At 36.3% G+C, this 19,365-nt stretch overlaps 1 protein-coding gene and 1 pseudogene across 6 annotated transcripts; both read left to right on the forward strand.

Moving 5' to 3' along the window:
• Positions 1–115: 115 nt before the first annotated feature.
• GLRX2 (glutaredoxin 2) lies at positions 116–15,995 on the forward strand. Of its 5 annotated transcripts, none has more exons than XM_081322936.1 (4): positions 116–359; positions 2,394–2,457; positions 3,330–3,506; positions 6,210–15,995. In XM_081322936.1, the coding sequence occupies exons 1-4, from the start codon at positions 322–324 to the stop codon at positions 6,354–6,356; spliced, it is 426 nt and encodes a 141-aa protein (XP_081179062.1). In that variant the 5' UTR covers positions 116–321; the 3' UTR covers positions 6,357–15,995. The 5 variants fall into 5 exon arrangements, with proteins under 5 accessions (XP_081179062.1, XP_081179065.1, XP_081179064.1 ...); XM_081322939.1 differs by having other exon boundaries at positions 116–296; positions 2,393–2,457; XM_081322938.1 differs by having other exon boundaries at positions 307–421.
• Positions 10,701–18,628, forward strand: LOC308666626 (HAUS augmin-like complex subunit 3; annotated as a pseudogene). Its single transcript has 4 exons — positions 10,701–10,709; positions 15,128–15,316; positions 15,993–16,538; positions 17,004–18,628. The product of its transcript is annotated as an HAUS augmin-like complex subunit 3 (transcript).
• Positions 18,629–19,365: the final 737 nt, after the last annotated feature.

The following is a 19,365-nucleotide window of genomic DNA, read 5'->3' on the forward strand; positions in this document are numbered from 1 at the left end:
GGGGAAAGAAAAAGCATAACACTCCTTGACTCCGCCCACGACTCTTTCCTCGTTTAGGTACACCGAGAAAATAGGAGAGTTGTTCTCTTTCAGCACTGCGTCCCACCTCCCTTCTGCTCTCTCTCAACCGCTCAACGTCAGACAGAGCGTGATTGACGTGAGGAAGAGCCTGGCGCAACGCTCGAAGGGAAATCGCGTTTCAAAAGGAAGGAAAACAAACAGGCAATGGAGTAGTTAGCCCCTGTTGTTGAGGGCCCTGGAAGAGAAGCAGACCCGTCTTCCGGAGGCGGAGTCTCGGGGGCTGCTGTTCGTATTTGGCTGATGGCTTTGAGGGTACTGCAGAGGGTTTGGGTGCTCAGGTTCGTAAACGCAGGAAGGCTGCGGGAAACAAAAGGCACCTTGGCTTGATTCCAGTGGTTTGGTTTGTAGAGATGCTGTAATATTACTTTGTTCTATTTTGCTGGTTAAGGCAGTTTGTAAGAGATTAGCTGTATCGATTTTTGTAACATTCACCTTGGGTACCCCATAAGGTTTGTTTTTAGTCACCTTACTGTCCTTTTATGGGTGTTTATTCGTGAATAAATAAAAGGTGCTGTATGCAAGTGAATACTGTATATTCGGCCAGGTATTCGTTTTGAACCTTTAGGGCAATTCTTAACAAAAAGCCATTCAGTGGAGTTGCTCAACTGCTGATGTGCGGCTGTTTGGCTAGGCAGCTCCCACTCCCAAGAAGGAATAGTAAGAATAGAATAGAATAGAATAGAATTATTGTCACTTTAACACTAATCAGCATACATGAAAATGAATTTTTGTTGCATTCAGCTCTCAAAAAATACCATTATGCATATACCCATATACACATATATGATGGTTTTGGGGATGATCCCATATTGAAATCCTTCCCGCACACACAAAGGTGCTTTTGGGGGGGGGGGGGGAAACTAATGTTATCTTACAGAATATCCTGGCTGCTGAGATGCATATTGTATTCATATGTTTACTCTCCTGGGTTTTCATACTTATTTTGAGTCTCACGATAGGGCTGCTGCTCTAGAATTGTTGCTTTCATGCTGCCTTTGGTCATGGGTCTCTGGATTTTACAATCTATAATGCTTTATTGTACTTGAATTTATGAGTTAACCATTGTTAGTAGTTTTATGGAGTCTAGCTTGTCTCTTCTTTTTGTCATAGATTGTTATTTGTTTAGTATTAAACTTTTATAGTTAGAGCTGCCTATGTGTTAATCTATTTAGCCTGTTTTAATATGTCTACTGCGTACTTTACTGTAATCTACTGCACGAAAACTGAATTTCTTTATAACCTGCAATATTGTTACTGAATTTTATTAAACCATAATTTTCCACTCAGTATACTGAATTTGATTTGTATTTATTAACTGCCACAAAGATACTATTTCTTACTAAACAGGACATTTGATTACCTCTGTGGAAGAAAGACTATATTTTGATATCCAAAATATTATTTATATCTTAAAAGTGAATGTAATAGCATGTAATTCAATTGGGAAACAATTTCTAGATTACAGTATTTATGTTAATTTGTATTACATTCAAAAATTGGTGCTTTTTACATGATATATTATTTCAGCTTTATAGGAGCTTTTAAATCAGGATAGATTTTAGTTCGAAAGTACATAGCAGTTCAAAAGTACATAAAAATGCAAGTAGAAAAATAGGGACCACTACGGTGGGAAGGTAACAGTGTTCCGTGCGCCTTTGGCGTCTAGTCATGCCGGCCACATGACCACGGAGGTGTCCTCAGACAAGTGCTGGCTCTTCGGCTTTGAAACGGAGATGAGCACTGGCCCCTAGAGTTGGAAACGACTAGTACGCATGTGCGGGGGAACTTTTACCTTTACCTTAGATTTTAGTTTTATAGATAAAATATATTTTAATTTATTACTTAAGATAATTTATGATCTCTACTATTTTAACTACAATTCCTGGTATTTATGCTCCTTATAAAGTCTTATGGTGATATGTTTTTAAGATTATATTTTATAGACAGATTTATATATAATCAACCATTTATATTGTAATTACAGTAATGAAATTAAAAACTTTTTCAGTGATACTTTTAAATCTATGTATATCCTCCACACTACCACTTTTCATCTCTTTTATTTTTTTTCTTTAAAATGATTGGTAAAATATTTTTTTAAAGGCTATGATGTAGTAATTTTTAATTTGGCATTAGTCCTGTTAATTAAGGCTTTAATCAAAATTAGCTTTTGTATGTGTCCAAAAAGATTATGCCACTTAGTTGGTTACTGTTATGAAATTTACAATGTAATTGGTTGTAAGGCTGATCTTCAAATACATGATTGAATTATAAACAGTCTGTAACATTCATTGCAATGGCTTTTTTTTTAGAATGGGGAACAATGCATCTGCTGCTACAGCAATATCTAATACTGCTATAGCAAACCAAATAAAAGTGAGTAAATGTCATTGGTCTAAATGTGGGGCATATTTTTTCTAAAGTATAAAATGTAATTGGGAGTCATGTTCTGGAAATGCTAAATGTTATAGCTAAGAAGTATGCAAAAATTATTCCAGCTGTTGGTTTTTCAGTTTTTCACCCTTTCCTGTTTCAAAATAGCAGGAAATTGTGTTGGCAGATTTTTTTACAGTCATAATCAACCCCCCCCAAAAAAGCCAGCATAGAGGATTTGAGACACAGAAATGGTTTTAAAACAGCTATCCATTGTGCACCAATATCTTCTAACAGTACTGAAAGTGTGTTCTAGTAAAATAATTCAAACTATCTAAAAGGTTTGTTCTAATTTGTATTAAGAAAGCAGAAATACAATAGACACTAATGATTTTAGTTGGGAGAGTTAGCAATCCTATTCAAAATTAAATGGTGAAACAAGTGGAAAGTCATGTTGGCAATACAATAGTACTTTGCCCATGCCCTGAAAACATGCTAGCTGATTCATATGTCAGCGTAGGCTCAACTGGAACATTTTAATTAGTTTTTGTTGTTTTTTGGGGTGGCAGCTGTCATATTAAAGGCTAGTTACGTATTTTTCTTTAACACACAAGTATATAGAATGTGTTTCCTTGAGAAGTTGCTTTTTCTCCATTATACAAACATTAAATTTAGTGCCAGATGTTAATACTGGCCTGCTAAACTTGGTTTAATCATTGTGTGTTGAATAACTTACAATTGTCTAGATTCACATAAAATCTAAACTTTGAAGTTGTTTTAGATTTTGAATTGACTTTGGATTTCGAATTGACTTTAAATTCTTCCAGATTTCCTTATGCATGCTTCTCATCACGTAATTTTTTTTCAACCCATAGGATGCTATATCAGATGATTGTGTTGTGATCTTCTCAAAAAGCACTTGTTCCTACTGCAAAATGGCAAAGAAACTATTTCAAGAAATGAATGTGAATTATAAAGCCATAGAACTTGATAGATATGAAAATGGAAGCCAGTTTCAGGATATTCTTCATCAAATGACAGGCAGCCGGACAGTGAGTACTATTTTTTTAATCTTTCATTTATAAAACACATTTCAGAAAGTGATTATTCCATTTCTGGGTATTTTTGAAGCAGTACATACTTTATTTTTTTAAAAAAAATAGGCATCATACTAGATGTTTTTAGATTATAGAACAAGCTACCATTTTTAGTTTGAGTAAGATGACAAAGTCTGCACAGAGCATCCAGTGGTTTTCTACGTTTTCTAATTCTGGACAGACTCTAGTCCAGGGGTTGGCAACCTTAAACACTCAAAGAGCCACTTGGACCCATTTCCCACAGAAAAGAGAACACTAGGAGCCACAAAACCCTTTTGACATCTAAAATGAAGATAACACTACATATATCGTTTTTTACCTTCATGCTATGTATAAAAAACTATAGTGTGTTGCATTTATGAAATCAATGAACTGTTATAAAGAAAACAAATTTTTATTTCTGCATGCAACAAAAGCATTTTGAACTCAAAAAAAAAAAGACGCTGGGTCGAAGGTTACTTCCAAATAAAATAATGTCTGTTTGAGTTCTCCTTGTATTTATGAAATAAAAAGCCGGTGCAAACTATAAAAACTACAAACAGAAAAATAGAAAAGAAAAAAGTTGCAGGGTGGGGGGGGGGAGAAAAGGAAAGGAGAAAGAGGGGGAAAAAAACCTTTTTCCTTCATCCCAACAGGTAAAAACTATTTTAGTAGCTTATCTACCAACTTTAAATACAGCATAATTATCCCCATACCTAATATCTTAATTTTAAAAAATCAAAATATTTCATTAAATGTTCTTTACTAAAAGTCCAGTAAGGACAACCACATATACTCATATTCTCTCTCTCTCCCCCCTCCCCTCCCCTTCTGGGTTTCCCAGAAAACTGAGGCCAGTTCACATCTGCCACAATCCAAATTCCCTGCGGGGGAGGAAGCAGAACCCAAAGCACTTTTCTCGCTCCTCCTGGTTGAGTCTGGGGCTCCATCCCAGCACACGGCTGGGCTGTGGACCCCCTCGGCGGGGTGGTGGTTGACCCTCCAGGTCTGACCAGTAAGTGGCACAGCCAGCCCCCCTTGGAAGACCCCCAAAGCCACTTAGCTGGGCTCCCTTCGGAGCAAAGACCCGGAGCTGAGCAGAATCAGGAAGAGACACCCCCGGTGTCTTACAGAAGACCCAGCCCAGACCCAATTCCCTGCCCTGCCCTTCTGGGGACCCCACTGCAGCCCCGCTGCAAAGCAGCCTGCAGGATACTTGGGGGGGGGGAAATCCACCACCTGGCCATGGAGGGAGCCGGGCTCCCAGGACTCCCAGCCTCAAGGAGAGGAACCCCCCCAACATATGCCGATCCTTCCAGGCAGCCCTTCTTCCCTCCAGCTCTGGGGTTCCTATAGTGCCCAGCTTCCTCCCCCCCACCCCGAGCCAGGCTCCCTGGGAAGCCGCGGGACCCCAGCAGGTGTGGGGATGGGCTGGGGAGGGGTCCTCCCACTGCAATTGAGTCCTCCCCTTTTCAAAAACAGTGCCAGAAAGGAAGGACGGAGCAAGCTTCCCCCGCGGGGAATCCAGCACTCGTTGCCTACCTCCCTTTCCCAGGCAGAGGTCACTCAGTGGATCCAGTGGGCTGGCGAAAGGTCCTTTGGGAGAGCAGCTGCCGCCACCTTCCCTCCCATCTCTCGGCTTCAGAGGAAGTGTGGGACTACGGGGGGGTGTTCCTGTTCAAAGCGAGCTGTGCACCTTCAGGGGTTTGGAGACAGAGAAACGCTGACCCTAAACGGGGCAGACCCCTTTCCTGGGCCCGCAGCTTGCGGGAGGGCTGACCCACTCAGCAGAGGCTCCAGGGGGAATTCCGGGGCAGTCCCACGTGGCTCCCTGGGCATGTGCGCCTCGGACGAGACCAGCCTGGGAAAGGGGCTTCCTGGCTGCAATACTCCCAGGGGCAGGGTGCCCAGGTGCAGGGCCAATCAGGAGTCCCGCAAGGAGGCAAGTCCGCATGAGAGAGTGTGAGAAGGGAAGCACAAGTGCCTCTCTCTGTCTCTCTCTCTACAAATGGCGGAGGACTGGGAGCCGTAGGAAAAGGCTGAAAGAGCCGCATGCGGCTCCAGAGCTGCGGGTTGCCGACCCGTGCTCTAGTCCATTGCAAGAGAAATCTGGAATGCAAGTGGAGTAGTTCAGAATTAGCCCAGAATTTTAGTGAATTTTATGTAACCATGTCATTCAAAGTGGTTCATAATGTAATAGTGCTACTGCAATAGATTTTTTTTAAAAAATAAAATTTAATATGCAATCCATATATTTATGCAATCTATTTCTTGCAATAACTGCTGCCTTGAAGAAATTGCTGGGATGTGATAATAAGAGAATGTTGCTTTGTTTTAAACTTTCAATTTTAGATCATAGTTAAATACTGTCTTTAAATAAAAATTAAAGTGCTAAATTGAAAAAAAAAGTTATCTGTATTTGGTATTTTACTTGAATTCCAATGGGAATCTGGATAAAGAATCCAAAGAATGTTCACTGCTGGAGTTAGATTGGATTGTATAAGATGCTTCTTGCAGGTCTCAAAGTTTTGTTTTTTTTACAGAGTCTGATTCCTTCAATTTTTATAAGAGTATTTGTCTTGATTCATTAATAACATAAATAGAAGTAGTATACTATAGTGCATTTCATCCATGTTTGAACAATAGGTTTATAATATTCATTTATTTATATTTCAACAGGTTCCCAGAATATTTATCAATGGAAATTTTGTCGGAGGTGCTACAGATACTCAGCAACTTCACAGGGAGGGTAAATTGCTACCATTAGTTCACCAGTGCCAGATCCAAAGAGAAAGAAACTCAGTACATTCATATGGTTTTCCTTGATTTTTTAAATAAAATGTGACAATCCTTAATTTATAAATCCAGATTTAACTTTAGCAACTTATCTGTACAAAGATGGTTCAACAATATTGAATTGTCCCAAAATATATTGGCTAGTAAACATGCAGTTTGCAACCATATAAGGGTACCTGGTAGAAAATGCTGCAATAAACTTTGTCACATTAATTCAATTCTGGAAACTAAGTTTAAGACCAATGCCACCTACACTCAAATATATAGCAATACTCCCAGAATGATTTTGGCATACCTATGAGCACATGCACAACAATCAGCTGCCGTCCATGACGATTTGCTCATTGTTTGATGTTTCTGCAACTCTGTACTATATAGCTAAATTGTCTGTGAATGCCCCCTTTCTCTCAGGAAATTGGACATTGGCAAATTGGTATATCAAACAAAAAAGGTGAAAAGAGACCTGGACAACACAAAAATCAGAAGATGGAGTGCTGGAAACAGACACTGGGCGCAGATAAAGCAGTCATTGGAAAGGAAGAAGCTGAACTCAGCTTAATTCTTCCTTTCTCTTCAACATATCTCCTTTTTGTATGCTTTCTCTCACCTTGGAGCTTGAATTTCTGATTAGCCCCCAGCCCATGAATCTTTGTGCAGTCAGATAAAAGAAGGCTTCTGCCTCTTTTTAAAGTTATACAGAAAGAGAATGCCAGCAAATGGGCAAAGAGTAGATCTGAAGAAAGCAGAAAATATAGATTGAATAAGTCTTTTTGGATGAGATATATAGACTACATTTATATATGTTAAAGTTCTACTTCACTTGAACCTACATGTGTATAACTAGTTTTCACTGTCAACTTTGCTAGTCTTTGTGTTTAGCAAGTGGTGTTCTGTAAAATCGGTGTTCATTCTCAGTAAAGGCACCATCACTGCCCTTTTCCCAGTTTAAATATGTCCAAGCTAATCTATCCTTGCCTGATTAATTTCATAGTGTATTTAGGCAGTGTATCAAAATCGCCCTTTAACAACACATAACATGAAGGACTTTTGGAATTAGGTTTCTAATTCTGATTAGGTAAAAAGGACCTCATCAACTATATGTAGGAAATATTAATAAATGATTTACAGATGGGTGAATATTTTCAAAAACCTTGCAAAAATTAATATGCATGTCAGATTGAGCGTTTTTCAAAAAAAAGTGTTCTTGTGCTAGTGACGAGAAAAGATTTTTGTGAGAGAGAAATTTATAATGTTCAGATTGCTAGATAACATTATTTCATTATCAAAGCTTGAAAATGTGACCTCTTTGTGGCTTGCAATTGGATTGATGTTTATGAAGTAAAACTTTATGGGTATATGACAAAACTACTGTGACTTAATGTCCTTCTTCTTTGTGTAATATATTTGCATTAATACCAAATATTTATCAGAATTTTACATGTGTTATGATTAAATGTATTATAAGCTGCATGCTCATGTTATAGGGAACCAGAATGTCTTTTTTATTTCCATTTTTCAGTCAAATATTGTATCCTAAAACAGACTTACAAATTTTAAAACAACAAAGATGGATTATAATATGGTAATGGCCAAATTAACTGTTTTAATTAAAAGAGAACAATACATCTAACTTTGTTTCTATCCAGAAACCATGTCTGGATTTTGTGATTGAGATAAAAAATATTTTGGGATTTAGTGATTAGGCATCTTTTTTTTAAAAAAGAAGAAGAAATGACTAGTATATATTGAGTATGTAAAGTAAAAGGTTGAGGCTGTAATGTTATGTTTATTGTATTGTATTGAAGAGTCAGAAGAAAATGTTTTTCCCCCTTCATCCCACAGTCCCTTCTTTCCCACTATTTTCAGTTTCATTTTGTATTTTAAAGTGCAATAAAAGTATAAAATAAGACATTGTATGGACAGAGCAGCTTAAAATTTTACCAATACTCCAACATGAAGCAACATATTTATATTGTGTTTTTATTTCCTGTAAGCTGCCTTGAGTTGCCTTGAGCAAGTAGGCAGCAATATAAATTTTCCAAATAAATAAATGTCAAGTTATGAATGGAGCAACAAATTATATAATGATGTTTCTTAGTGGCAAAGTTAAACCTGATAACAGTTTTATTAATCTAAAAATATAAAGTTAAAGGGATTATAGCATGTTTTGCCTCCAAATTTCTTTCTTACAAATCACAATATAAGTGAACAGACAGAGAAAGTTCTCAGAGACTGACTTACCTATCCATCCATTCATATACATCACCCAAGTATTTAAATGCTTAAGAACTTAGAAGCAAATGCTTCTAAGAACAAAAGCATCCACGGGACATAGAAGCATGCATCCAGCATTCACAGAACCTCAGTTCCAGTTCACCTTTTTAGCCACATATAACATGAGTAAATAACGATTATTAAAGGTAATTTAAATGATGAAGTACATAGAATTTATTTTGCACTTGTTCTACAAAGCATAAAACACTTAGGAACATTTCATTTACACTTCTATCAGAAAACAGTCATTTATTTATTCAAAACAATGGGTAGGATTGCCAACAAACCCCCTCTTCTCTGATGTTTATTAATAAAGAGATTGTTTCCTTAGCTAAAAACATGTTACTCTTTAAAAGAAAATCCAAGGCTGCTTATTTTAAAGTGGAAATCACATACCAAATACTCAGTGTCTATTGTAACGTTTTGGCAGTAAAGGCATTGTTTTGCTTTTTGAAAAGAAAACGTAATTATGAGCCTCGGAAGAACACTATTCTAATGAGAGGAACAATGGCTGAATTCTTTTTCTTCTAATAATATACTACATTAAAAATTGTACATGTTTCACAATATTTCTGCCTCAACATTTTTTTTCAAATACAGCTAGATGTACAATATTTTTTCAAAACGTTAACAATGTAGTGTATGGATTGCCACTTAAAAATACAGATTGTATAAAATACAATAGATGATACTGTGCTATTCTGGTAAAACTACAATAATGTGTAAAATTAGTGTTTTTAAAATGTTACATTTTTAAATCCTTGTTTCACAAAAAATTATTTCAGAAACTACCAGCCTTTTCCAATATAGTGTTGATTGTATAATCTCCAGTCTCAGAATGGATCAATTTTATGCAAAAAGTAGTTATTCTTGGAAAAATTTACACCTCTACAGATACAAATAATTTAATTTCTTATGATCATGTTTAAAATTTTCAAAAGGCAATGGTGACATTTGATAAATTAAAGTTCTTTCCCCATCACAACCAAAAATTAAATCTCACCCTATTACAAAAATTCCACCTCCTGTTAATCTTTTTAACAGCATAATGTGAGTATCTGGATATAAAAGGCAACATTTCAATTGAACTACATATTGTACAGTTAAACCCAAGTGTTGCATATTCCATGCTAATATACAGTAATTTTTCACTGAAGAATTAAAATATTGGGTGTTATTTTGGTGTTAAGAGTTATTCAACTAAGTACAAATACAAGATCAGGTTATTTCTGAAGTTAGCACCTTTTAACTAATCTCTGCGACTCCAGCAAATAGAGAATTCATATATGCTTCCTTGGCATTATTTCTTTACAAGAACAATGAAGTTAATTGGTCTTCTTTCTGAGATAATAGTTTACAATGTAGGTGAATGTTGCCTTTGTATTCAAGCATAGCTTCATGCAATTTGATAGCTAGATCATACATTTATATTGTATTCAACAAGATACAGGTAATCGACTTGTAACCCAAAATTTCCAGTGGTAAGCAAGAGTTGTTAAGTGAATTTTGCCCCATTTTATTATATTACTTGCCACAGTTGTTAAGTGAATCACTGCAGTGGTTAAGTTAGTAACACAGTTATTAAGAGAATCTGGCTTCCGCATTGACTTTGCTTGTAAAGAAAGTTGCAAAAGGTGATCACGTGACCCCGGGACACTGCAACCATCATAAATATATGTAAATGCCAAGTAGCCAAATTTTGATCATGTGATCATGGGGATGCTGCAATGGTTGTAGGTGTGAAAAACTCGTAAGTCATTTTTTTGGTGCAATTGGAACTTCAAATGGTCATTAAATGAATGGTTGTAAGTTAAGGACTACTTTACTAGTTTAGCATATATAATAGGTTTTCAAAAATCAATAGAATTGTCTATATGTCTGTAAAAGACCACTAGATCTGGTATAATGGCCCACAGTATTGTGAAGATGACACTGATTCATTGATTGTGAATACAGAATTCAAAACCAGGCCTATAATCACACATTTTGCATCAAAAATGGTTAGAAATAATACTCATGGTGAGCACTAAACATAATACAACTTTGTGATTAATTCAAATTGAACTGTGATTAGAGAATGTACCAATCTAACTCTTAATGATGGCTAAGGTGAACAGAATATACAGCACATGATTCCATGGTATCCTTTGACAAAATAATGTTTCATTTGCATTAAGCTAAAGGTACAATCTAATTTAACTAAAGGGTATCAAAGACTAATTCAAAAACCAGAACAGCGGCTATTGTAAAAAACATTATTTACAAGAGGCACTCCTGAAAGAGACAGCAGTGATTACTAAAACAAACCAGGCGGAGTGGAATTAAGCTGATGTGGGTAGGAAGTACATTTGAGCATCACTATCAGGATATGAAGTGACTTTCAGAAGTTAAAAGTTTAAAATTAAGTAAATTGAGAGTTGTGTTAAAGTGCCAGTGAAAGAGCAGGAAAGCAGTAAAGCCGGACTTTGGCCCCCAACATTCTCACAGTGATGGGAAATTAAAAAAATACTTATCTACCATATGAAAATAAAAGGAAACATAAGAGAAATAATTCTCTGTATATTAATATTTTAACAAGCTTTGTGGTAGGCTCTTTCTGAAAATACATAATTCTCAAGTGAGACTTTGGAAAGGTTCATAGACAGTGATGGGATTCAAATATGTGAACAACTGTTTCTCTGTGTGGATGCTGCTTCCAGAAGTCCATTCTGGGCCTGAACAACAAAAAATTAGCTACCAGTTCTACCGAACTGGTGAGAACTGGCTGAATCCTACCACTGATTATAGACCAATATTGAATAGGACTTTACTTGGATTTATACACAGGATACACAGTATCGGGGAAAAATCAAATTAACTTTGGTATAGTAGTAGTAGTAATAGTAGTGTAATTTATTATACACCCTGCTCATATCCAATTTAAAAATGATCTAATTTATCAGTTTTACAGTTGATGAACTGTCTAAAGCAAATATGGGGTATAATCAAAAGGGGCAGAGAGAAGGGGGAAGTCGTATTGGCTATAACCTCAAATTAATTGAAAAAAGTATTCTATTGCAATTAAAACCTATAATCCATTTTTAACACAGAATGGATTCAGTTATGAAGCATGCCATATTTTTAAGGTCCCAGTTCATCTTGCACTCTCTTTCATAGCAACTGGTTACTATGCAAAAAGTCCTTCCAATACACAGAGAATCTTTTATTTCATATTACTAACATCTATTGCCAAGAGTGATTTAAATAAAGTGGATTATTTATCCATGGATACATGCAAGTTAAACCCTTTGTCCACCACCACCACCCAATTATCTTGGCCTCTTCTCTCTTTCAGTAAACATATTCTGTTCAAACCTCTTTCCTCTTTAAATCCCACTGCCACCATTTAACAAGGTGTCCTAATCTGCACTAAAACAGAAGTAATATTATAGGAAGCAATATTACTGATAAAGGGGAGAATGAAGCCACCTATCTGCTATTGATATATCTCTAGATTTAATTTAATCCAGAGCACAGAAAAGAATGAAAAAGATTAAGATAAGTGAATAAAATTGACACCTTATCTATTATAGATGCTATTCTATTCCTATTGCCTTATTTGAAATATGGTCTGAAAAAAATCCAATTTCATTTTAACAGCAAAACTAACATTTGTACAAAAAGCTAATGGCTACACCTTTATAACAATTTGTTATCACAATTGCATGTTGAAAAAAACACAATTCAAAGTAGATTGAACAAATTCAGAGTGAATGTATTTTAGCAGGCAAGTCAGCATAATTATATTATTCAGTGGCATATAATCAACCTTTTTTTTCAAATGAAACAAATTTATAAAGGAGAAAGATTTTTTTATAAAACATTAGAATCCAAATGTGTGTTTGTGTGTGTGTATGTATATGTATGTATGCGTATATATGTATGTATGTATGTGTGTGTGTTGTGTGTGTGTGTGTGTGTGTATATATATATATATATATATATATATGTATATGTATATGTATATGCATATGCATATGTATATGTATATACACACATACACACACATACATACATATATACACACACATATACATACATACATACATATACAAACACACATTCATTCATGGGGAAAATAAATCAGGATGAAAAATCATTGGATCTTAAGCTAACATTTGAAGAAAAGCTTTGATTTGCGTATTTCCTTAAAAAAAATAGCTGTCCAATTCTCCTGGGTCAGAAGGCCAACAATTTTGTAATGGAAGAAAAGTCATAAGAGCCATTTATAATATGGCAGGAAATATGTTGTACATTCAACATTGCAGATTGAAATACTTTTGCATGACATATCTTTATATTGGTCCTGGAGCTTAAAACTAAATTCATGCAACCTGTTATAGCTTTCCCACAAAATTATGTAAATTATACATTTTGACTTTTTAAATGTCATTATTCTGGTACTGGCATTTCTCCATAAAAGAACTATAAAAATCACAACTATTTATAATGAGGGTAGATACATGATTAAGCATAGCTGTATAGATTAAGTATACAGGATTAAGTATAGATTAAGACATATACTTATGTCAAAAGACCTATAAGGTAACTTAGGTCAATTTCCACTTATACAATTAACTTATTCTATTAATTACAACTATAATTAGATCTTTGCAAATGTCTTAAAAGCCACACATTTATAGTTACAATTCATATTTATGTGTAGCAACTCTTTCCAGGCTCAGCAATATTTCTATACTTGTCAGAAATTGCCTGTAGTATCTATACATCAGTTGGGTGTATTACCTTATATTGAATATCTCTCTCAAAAATGAGTCATAATAATAATAATATGAACCATGATTTTTATTTTTTTTACAGTTAAATAGGAAATGCAGTAAGAATCCTCTCAAAAAATAGACAAAACTACTTTAGAGTACATATTATTACTCAAGGTAAAACGCCTTGTGCGGCACTGTAGAAACCCTTTTAGATATTTAAATATTCTTTAATAAAGATAATTTACAGAAAGGTCGATACAGCTACAAGTTCTTTAAAATTCATTATTTTAATAGAGCAGCTGTTGATCAACTGCTATTTCTGTAAAGAACAGTAGAATAACTACAGATCAGCATTTCCAAAGCAACTTCCTCCTCTCTAACTATTCCAAAAATTGATCATTATTCTGACAGGATTATTCTAGGGCTTTTTAAAAATTGTAGCTACATAAAGCAGGCATGCTGCTTCTACCAAATTACATCCAAATGCTGCACGAAAGGACTTGTATTAAAAATAAATCTCCCTTCTATCCACTCTAGTATCTGCTCCAAAATGCCCCAGGTCTCCAATGCAAATTTGTTACAGACAGGAGAGCTGAAGTAGTTGGGGGTACTTTAATTGACAAGCCTTCCAAGCAAACAAATATTACAAACCTATATCATCACTTTTTTTTAGTATCAGATTTTATAACCTGCAGTGCAAAATTTTGCCCAGTATACAAAATCTGGGTATTTGTTTCGGCACTTTTAATTGAGTTTCAGGAGCTTTCCATAATTTTACCTGATGTGCTAAACCACAGTTTCTATCACCTCCCATCCAAGTTGGGGAAAATTGAGTCAAAACAATTTCTCTAGCCATTTTTATCTAAAAAAATAATATACATTATGTCTGGAATTATGAAAAAAATGTGAACAGCTATCATAAGTATACAGTGAAAATCTATGGTAAAGAGTAGACAATTGTCACAATCTTGATTACCAACTGTTTACAAGATTATCAACTTGAATTCTTTAAGAGGATTTGGTTACAGAATGTATATAAATGCGTATACATTATCCAAATGTGGAGAAATGATTCTTTCCAGATGTTACTAAATTATAAATCTGGCTCACGATGAGGGAGGCTGGGAAGTGCATTTTAATAGTATAGAGGGGGACAGATTCCCTACTCAGCACTAACATTTGGTTCTCGATTTTCTAAGTCAATGAAAGGTGTTTTGCAAAGCAAAGGATATGTTCATTTGTCACAATACCCCATTAAGCCTGGTTTAGCAACCAATTTATCTGCATGCATCGTATGCTCAATGAAAATGAAAATGTAGCTATTAAGTCATCTGTGACTTGGCTAGTCGAACTTGGTTAGTTTTCCTCTTCATCAGTTTGCCAACCTTGCATTACAGTAAACATTGCCATAAAAACTGTCCTGATTTTCCTGCTACGGTATATCATTAAGAATTGCGGCAAAGGAGAACCGCCCAAACCAGGAAGAGTGATTTTGTACCAAGCTGAAAGTTTATGCATTGGGCTAAGAAGCCTTAAATATAAGAAATTGTTTTCACATTATTGCTCATATGAGACAGAAAGGTTTCCTGGTCTATGGGGAGTTTAGTTTAGCGGACTGTAATATAGGAAGAAAAAGAACAGCAACATCAGTTGTGAAACTGTCTTCTGTATAAGCTGCCTGTCTTGCTCACCCCATCAATTTACTACCTTATAACTGTTCTGTTCAATTAAAAGACAATGTATTGTTTATATGAACTTATTTTCTAGGACAAAGATGGACAATTTGGAATACAGCAACATCTGGAATGGCACAACTCCCAGCAGACCCAACTGGAATGCCAAATTCAGATCAGCAACAGGTTATCTCCTTGCCAAAATTCTGCAGTTGATCTTGATCTTGATTTGCCTACCAGCAGTGATGGTCCTCGCATTAGGACACAAGGGAATCAACAAAGGGTGAATTTCATTAAATTACATGCTTTACGAACATGTGATTCCCTAAGAGGATAAAGCAGGAATAAGAGTCTATATAAATTAAAACAGCAAGTAATCAGCTGTCTTGCTCTCACAGCAATCCTACATTTAAGTAGATATTCTGGCACAAAAAGACTACTCTGCAAATGTTAATATGTTCAGAAAGACAGATCAGTCATCATGTTAAGGCGGGGCTAGAAATGTGTGTCCATTTCTGATTTATTGTGTTAACTGTTGTACAAGTAACACATGAATATGGTTAGTTTTATTAATGGTCGATATCTTTGCTTCTTTTTCACTTTTTCTCCTCTTGCTTCAAGATATGATAAACCACATTTTCTATAAAGAACATCAGAAACTATTCTTTATTTTCTGATATTCTGATTCTATTAAAAAAAATCAGAAAAAAACTTGCTTGAGAAACCTTCTACTATCCACTGTCAGGAAGGAATCTTCTTGGGTTAGGCTAGAGCAGGGGTCAGCAACCTGAAACAGTGAAAGAGCCACTTGGAACCGGTTCCCTCACAAAAGGAAAAATTGGGAGCCGCAAAAAATGTGTTCACATGCGCGCATGCGTAGAACAGCGTTTGACTGAAGAGTGGAGCCAAGGCGAGATATGCACCTACCCTGCATATTTGAATTGATTGGTTGAACTTTTTTAGTCCCACTTTTTTTTTTTTTTTTGGACTGCACATGGCATAGGACTGGGAGCCGCAGGAGACGGCTGAAAGAGCCGCATGGGGCTCCGGAGCCGCGGGTTGCAGACCTGTGGGCTAGAGGAACAATCCAAACACAGAGACGCTCCAGGGCTTTCCTGATGGAGGCCACTGACAAAAGAGCAGAATTTGTAGAGGTCTCAAAAACCATCTATCCCAAGGCAACTACTTTTCATGGGAATGCCTTTGACTGACTTTTTCTGTTCCTGAGACAGAACAATTTCTGGAATAGTTCTGCAACATAGTGGGAGAAGAGAATGTGCTGACTCCTACAGAACTAGAGGCCTATAAGAATCTGGTAATTTCTGAGAAGCCTACTTTAGAAGGCGAAGCATTGGAGAAAGTATTGAGAACATGTAGCCAGTTTTTTTCAGCTGAACAGTGAGCTAGAAGAAAATGAAGCCCTACTGCTTGATTTACTTGAACAAGAGCTACAGATGCTGAAGAATCAATATGCATGTCGAGTAATGCAACGCAACAAGCAACGCAATATAGGGAACGGTTGCTGGAATTGGGTATGTGTAGTTTAATGAAGAGAAGGGTGAGGGGTGACATGATAGCAGTGTTCCAATATCTCAGGGGCTACCACAAAGAAGAGGGAGTCAAGCTATTCTCCAAAGCACCTGAAAGCAGGACAAGAAGCAACGGATGGAAACTAGTCAAGGAGAGAAGCAACCTAGAACTAAGTGAGAAACTTCCTGACAGTTAGAACAATTAACCAGTGGAACAACCTGCCTCCAGAGGTGGTGAATGCTCCAACACTGGAGGCTTTTAAGAAGAGACTGGACAGCCATTTGCCTGAAATGGTATAGGGTTTCCTGCCTGAGCAGGGGGTTGGACTAGATGACCTCCAAGGTCCCTTCCAACTTTATATTATTATTATTATTATTATTATTATTATTATTATTATTATTATTATTATTATTATTATTATTATTATTATTATGCTTCAGATTTGTGTAGACAGTTTGAAACAAAAGCTCTGCCATTTAGCAGGTGGGGGAAAAAGAGCAAACAGAGAACTAAAGAAGATACATCTAAAGCATGAGTAAGAGAATTTTCACAGCAACAATATCCACAGTGAGGTTTGTCAGATAACAGAGAAGTTAGCACACTGGCATAAGGGGCCTGGGTATAAGCAATTAATTTTGTCACGAGATCTAGGGCATTACCTGGAAACGGAAGAAAAATTCACGAAAGCTTTTTTGAGATTGTTTCCAAATTTTGTGAACATTATTATCAATAATATGTAGATCGATCAAACAACTTATGAAAAAAATGGGCAAAGCGATATTACAGAACAGCTAACTTCAGAATCTACAGCTAAACTAGCTGAGCAACTGCAACTAAGACAAGAGCCTAGTTTATGTTGATAATCCTGATAATCACAAAATAATCTTGGAAATTTTGAAGAGCAACTGCTCAGCAATAAGCCACAATTTAAACAGAAAGACTTGCTACAAAAAATAGATCAACCAACAGCAGATTATTTCAAGACTGAAGGCCTACCTATTCAGGATTTCTTTCAAAAACGGGCTGAAGACACAGACAGAAATTGGTCAAACAAACCTTAAAAACATGGGAAGTTATAGGGAAGAACTGGGACACATGGAGTTAACATACCTTGGGAGCAAAACAGTTACAGTCATGACCATTGCAAGAATTACAGCAATTTCATCTATTTTGCAAAGGTCAGAAGAAGTTTTAAAAGTCAGTAAGGAGAACAAGGTGAAGGAAGAGAAGAGTGAGTTACGTTTTTGTGTGACTAGATGCCAGGAACAGTTATGCATTCTCCAAAGTGGGATAAATGAAAAGACCCAATTGCCTGTGCCATTGCTTCAAAGCATTGCCCACCTTGTTCATTTGCCTATAATAAATGGAGAACTAGACTTGGAAAACATGAGACTTTAAGTATCTTGAACATGTACAAGAGGAAGCTATTGACCAGTTATTGGGCCAGCTCAGCCACTTTGAGGTGCTGAAACTCTTGTTGACGTTGAAAAGGAACTGCAGTGGACTGGAACTAAGCTGGAGGGACTGATGACTGTCCTGAAAGAACCTCAGTTAGAAGAATGGCAATCTTGCCCTGAGGATTCAAGATTCTCCATTAAGCAATGCCCACGGATTTTGATAGATCCTAGTGACCTCACTACCTTACAGTTGTGGAGATGCTAGGCAAACACAATCAAGAGAAACAACTTTCACATTCATATGAGCCTTTGGCAAGCACAGGTTCATGACTGTGCCAGGAACTCCGAATGCTTCAAGTACAGCTAGCCACCCCATTTACTCAGTATCTTAAACTAAAGTCTGAGAACAAGGCACTGTAATATTTGATGTATGGTAACTCCAAGCAGATAATGCTTCGTGCTCAGGAACCTCTGGAGCAACTTCGCATCACACAAGCTAAACTCTTTGAAATTCTAATGGACACCCTGAGACCCAAAACAAATATCTGCAGGGCCACTTCCAGAAGATGGAGCGCAAACTCTACATATACTTCTTCAGCGACCCAGACTATCTGAAGAAGTTAGTTGAAGAAGTTGAACAGCAAGCACTGGCATCTTCGTGTACATAATGGACAAGAGAAGAAGAAAATAATCTTGCTCAGAGGTGCTTTTACATAAATTCTGTTTCAGTGAATGGAACGTTTCCAAGAGAAGCATTTGGGCATTGTTAGCAGGGTAAAGTTTCATCTTCCTGCCATCTCTTCTCTGAAGAATACATTAATGTCTATTAAGTCGTAGGCTCTTTTCTAGGATTTGATTTGATGACATGTATGTATTATCATGGGAAATATTGTATAGGATAAGGATTCTGTGTATGTTCCTTTTTTGGATCCTTAATTTGCTACAGTATAGTATAATAGAATATATACATAGTGTATGTGGGGGGGGGTGTTTGAGCCATGTGGAGGATGTTGTGCAGAAATTGAGATGGGGTGCCTGAAACTATGAATACTTCTAAGAACTGAAATAAAAGTATCCATTGTCAAGAAATAAAACACAGACCAGTTAGATCAGTATTTCTCAAATTTGGCAATTTCCTGGTTGGGGAATTCTAGGAGTTAAAGTCCACATATCTTAAGGTTGTCAAATTTGAGAAACATTGCTAGACTATAATGTGCACAAAATTGATGGGCTTTGCAAGACTTTTTTTGAAACAAGAATTTCAAAGACTAAAGTATAATCATCAAATCAGTATGTTTGGGAATAATCTGTTGTTTCCAGATTTCCCAACACTGCTTAATACAAAATGTCTGCTAAACACAAGGAGATCATCAAGTTGCCAGTGGTAAATGGCAACCATAAAGTA

The sequence above is a fragment of the Vipera berus genome, assembly GCF_964194415.1.
Source record: "Vipera berus genome assembly, chromosome: 3".
In the NCBI taxonomy this organism is placed as follows: Eukaryota; Metazoa; Chordata; class Lepidosauria; order Squamata; family Viperidae; genus Vipera; species Vipera berus.

Excerpts from the sequence above, each read along its gene's own strand:
- GLRX2 (XM_081322936.1), top strand. The coding sequence starts at position 322 with ATGGCTTTGAGGGTACTGCAGAGGGTTTGGGTGCTCAG. Across the intron at positions 360-2,393 it reads CAGAGGGTTTGGGTGCTCAG|AATGGGGAACAATGCATCTG; the intron begins GTTCGTAAACGC and ends CTTTTTTTTTAG. Across the intron at positions 3,507-6,209 it reads AAATGACAGGCAGCCGGACA|GTTCCCAGAATATTTATCAA; the intron begins GTGAGTACTATT and ends ATATTTCAACAG.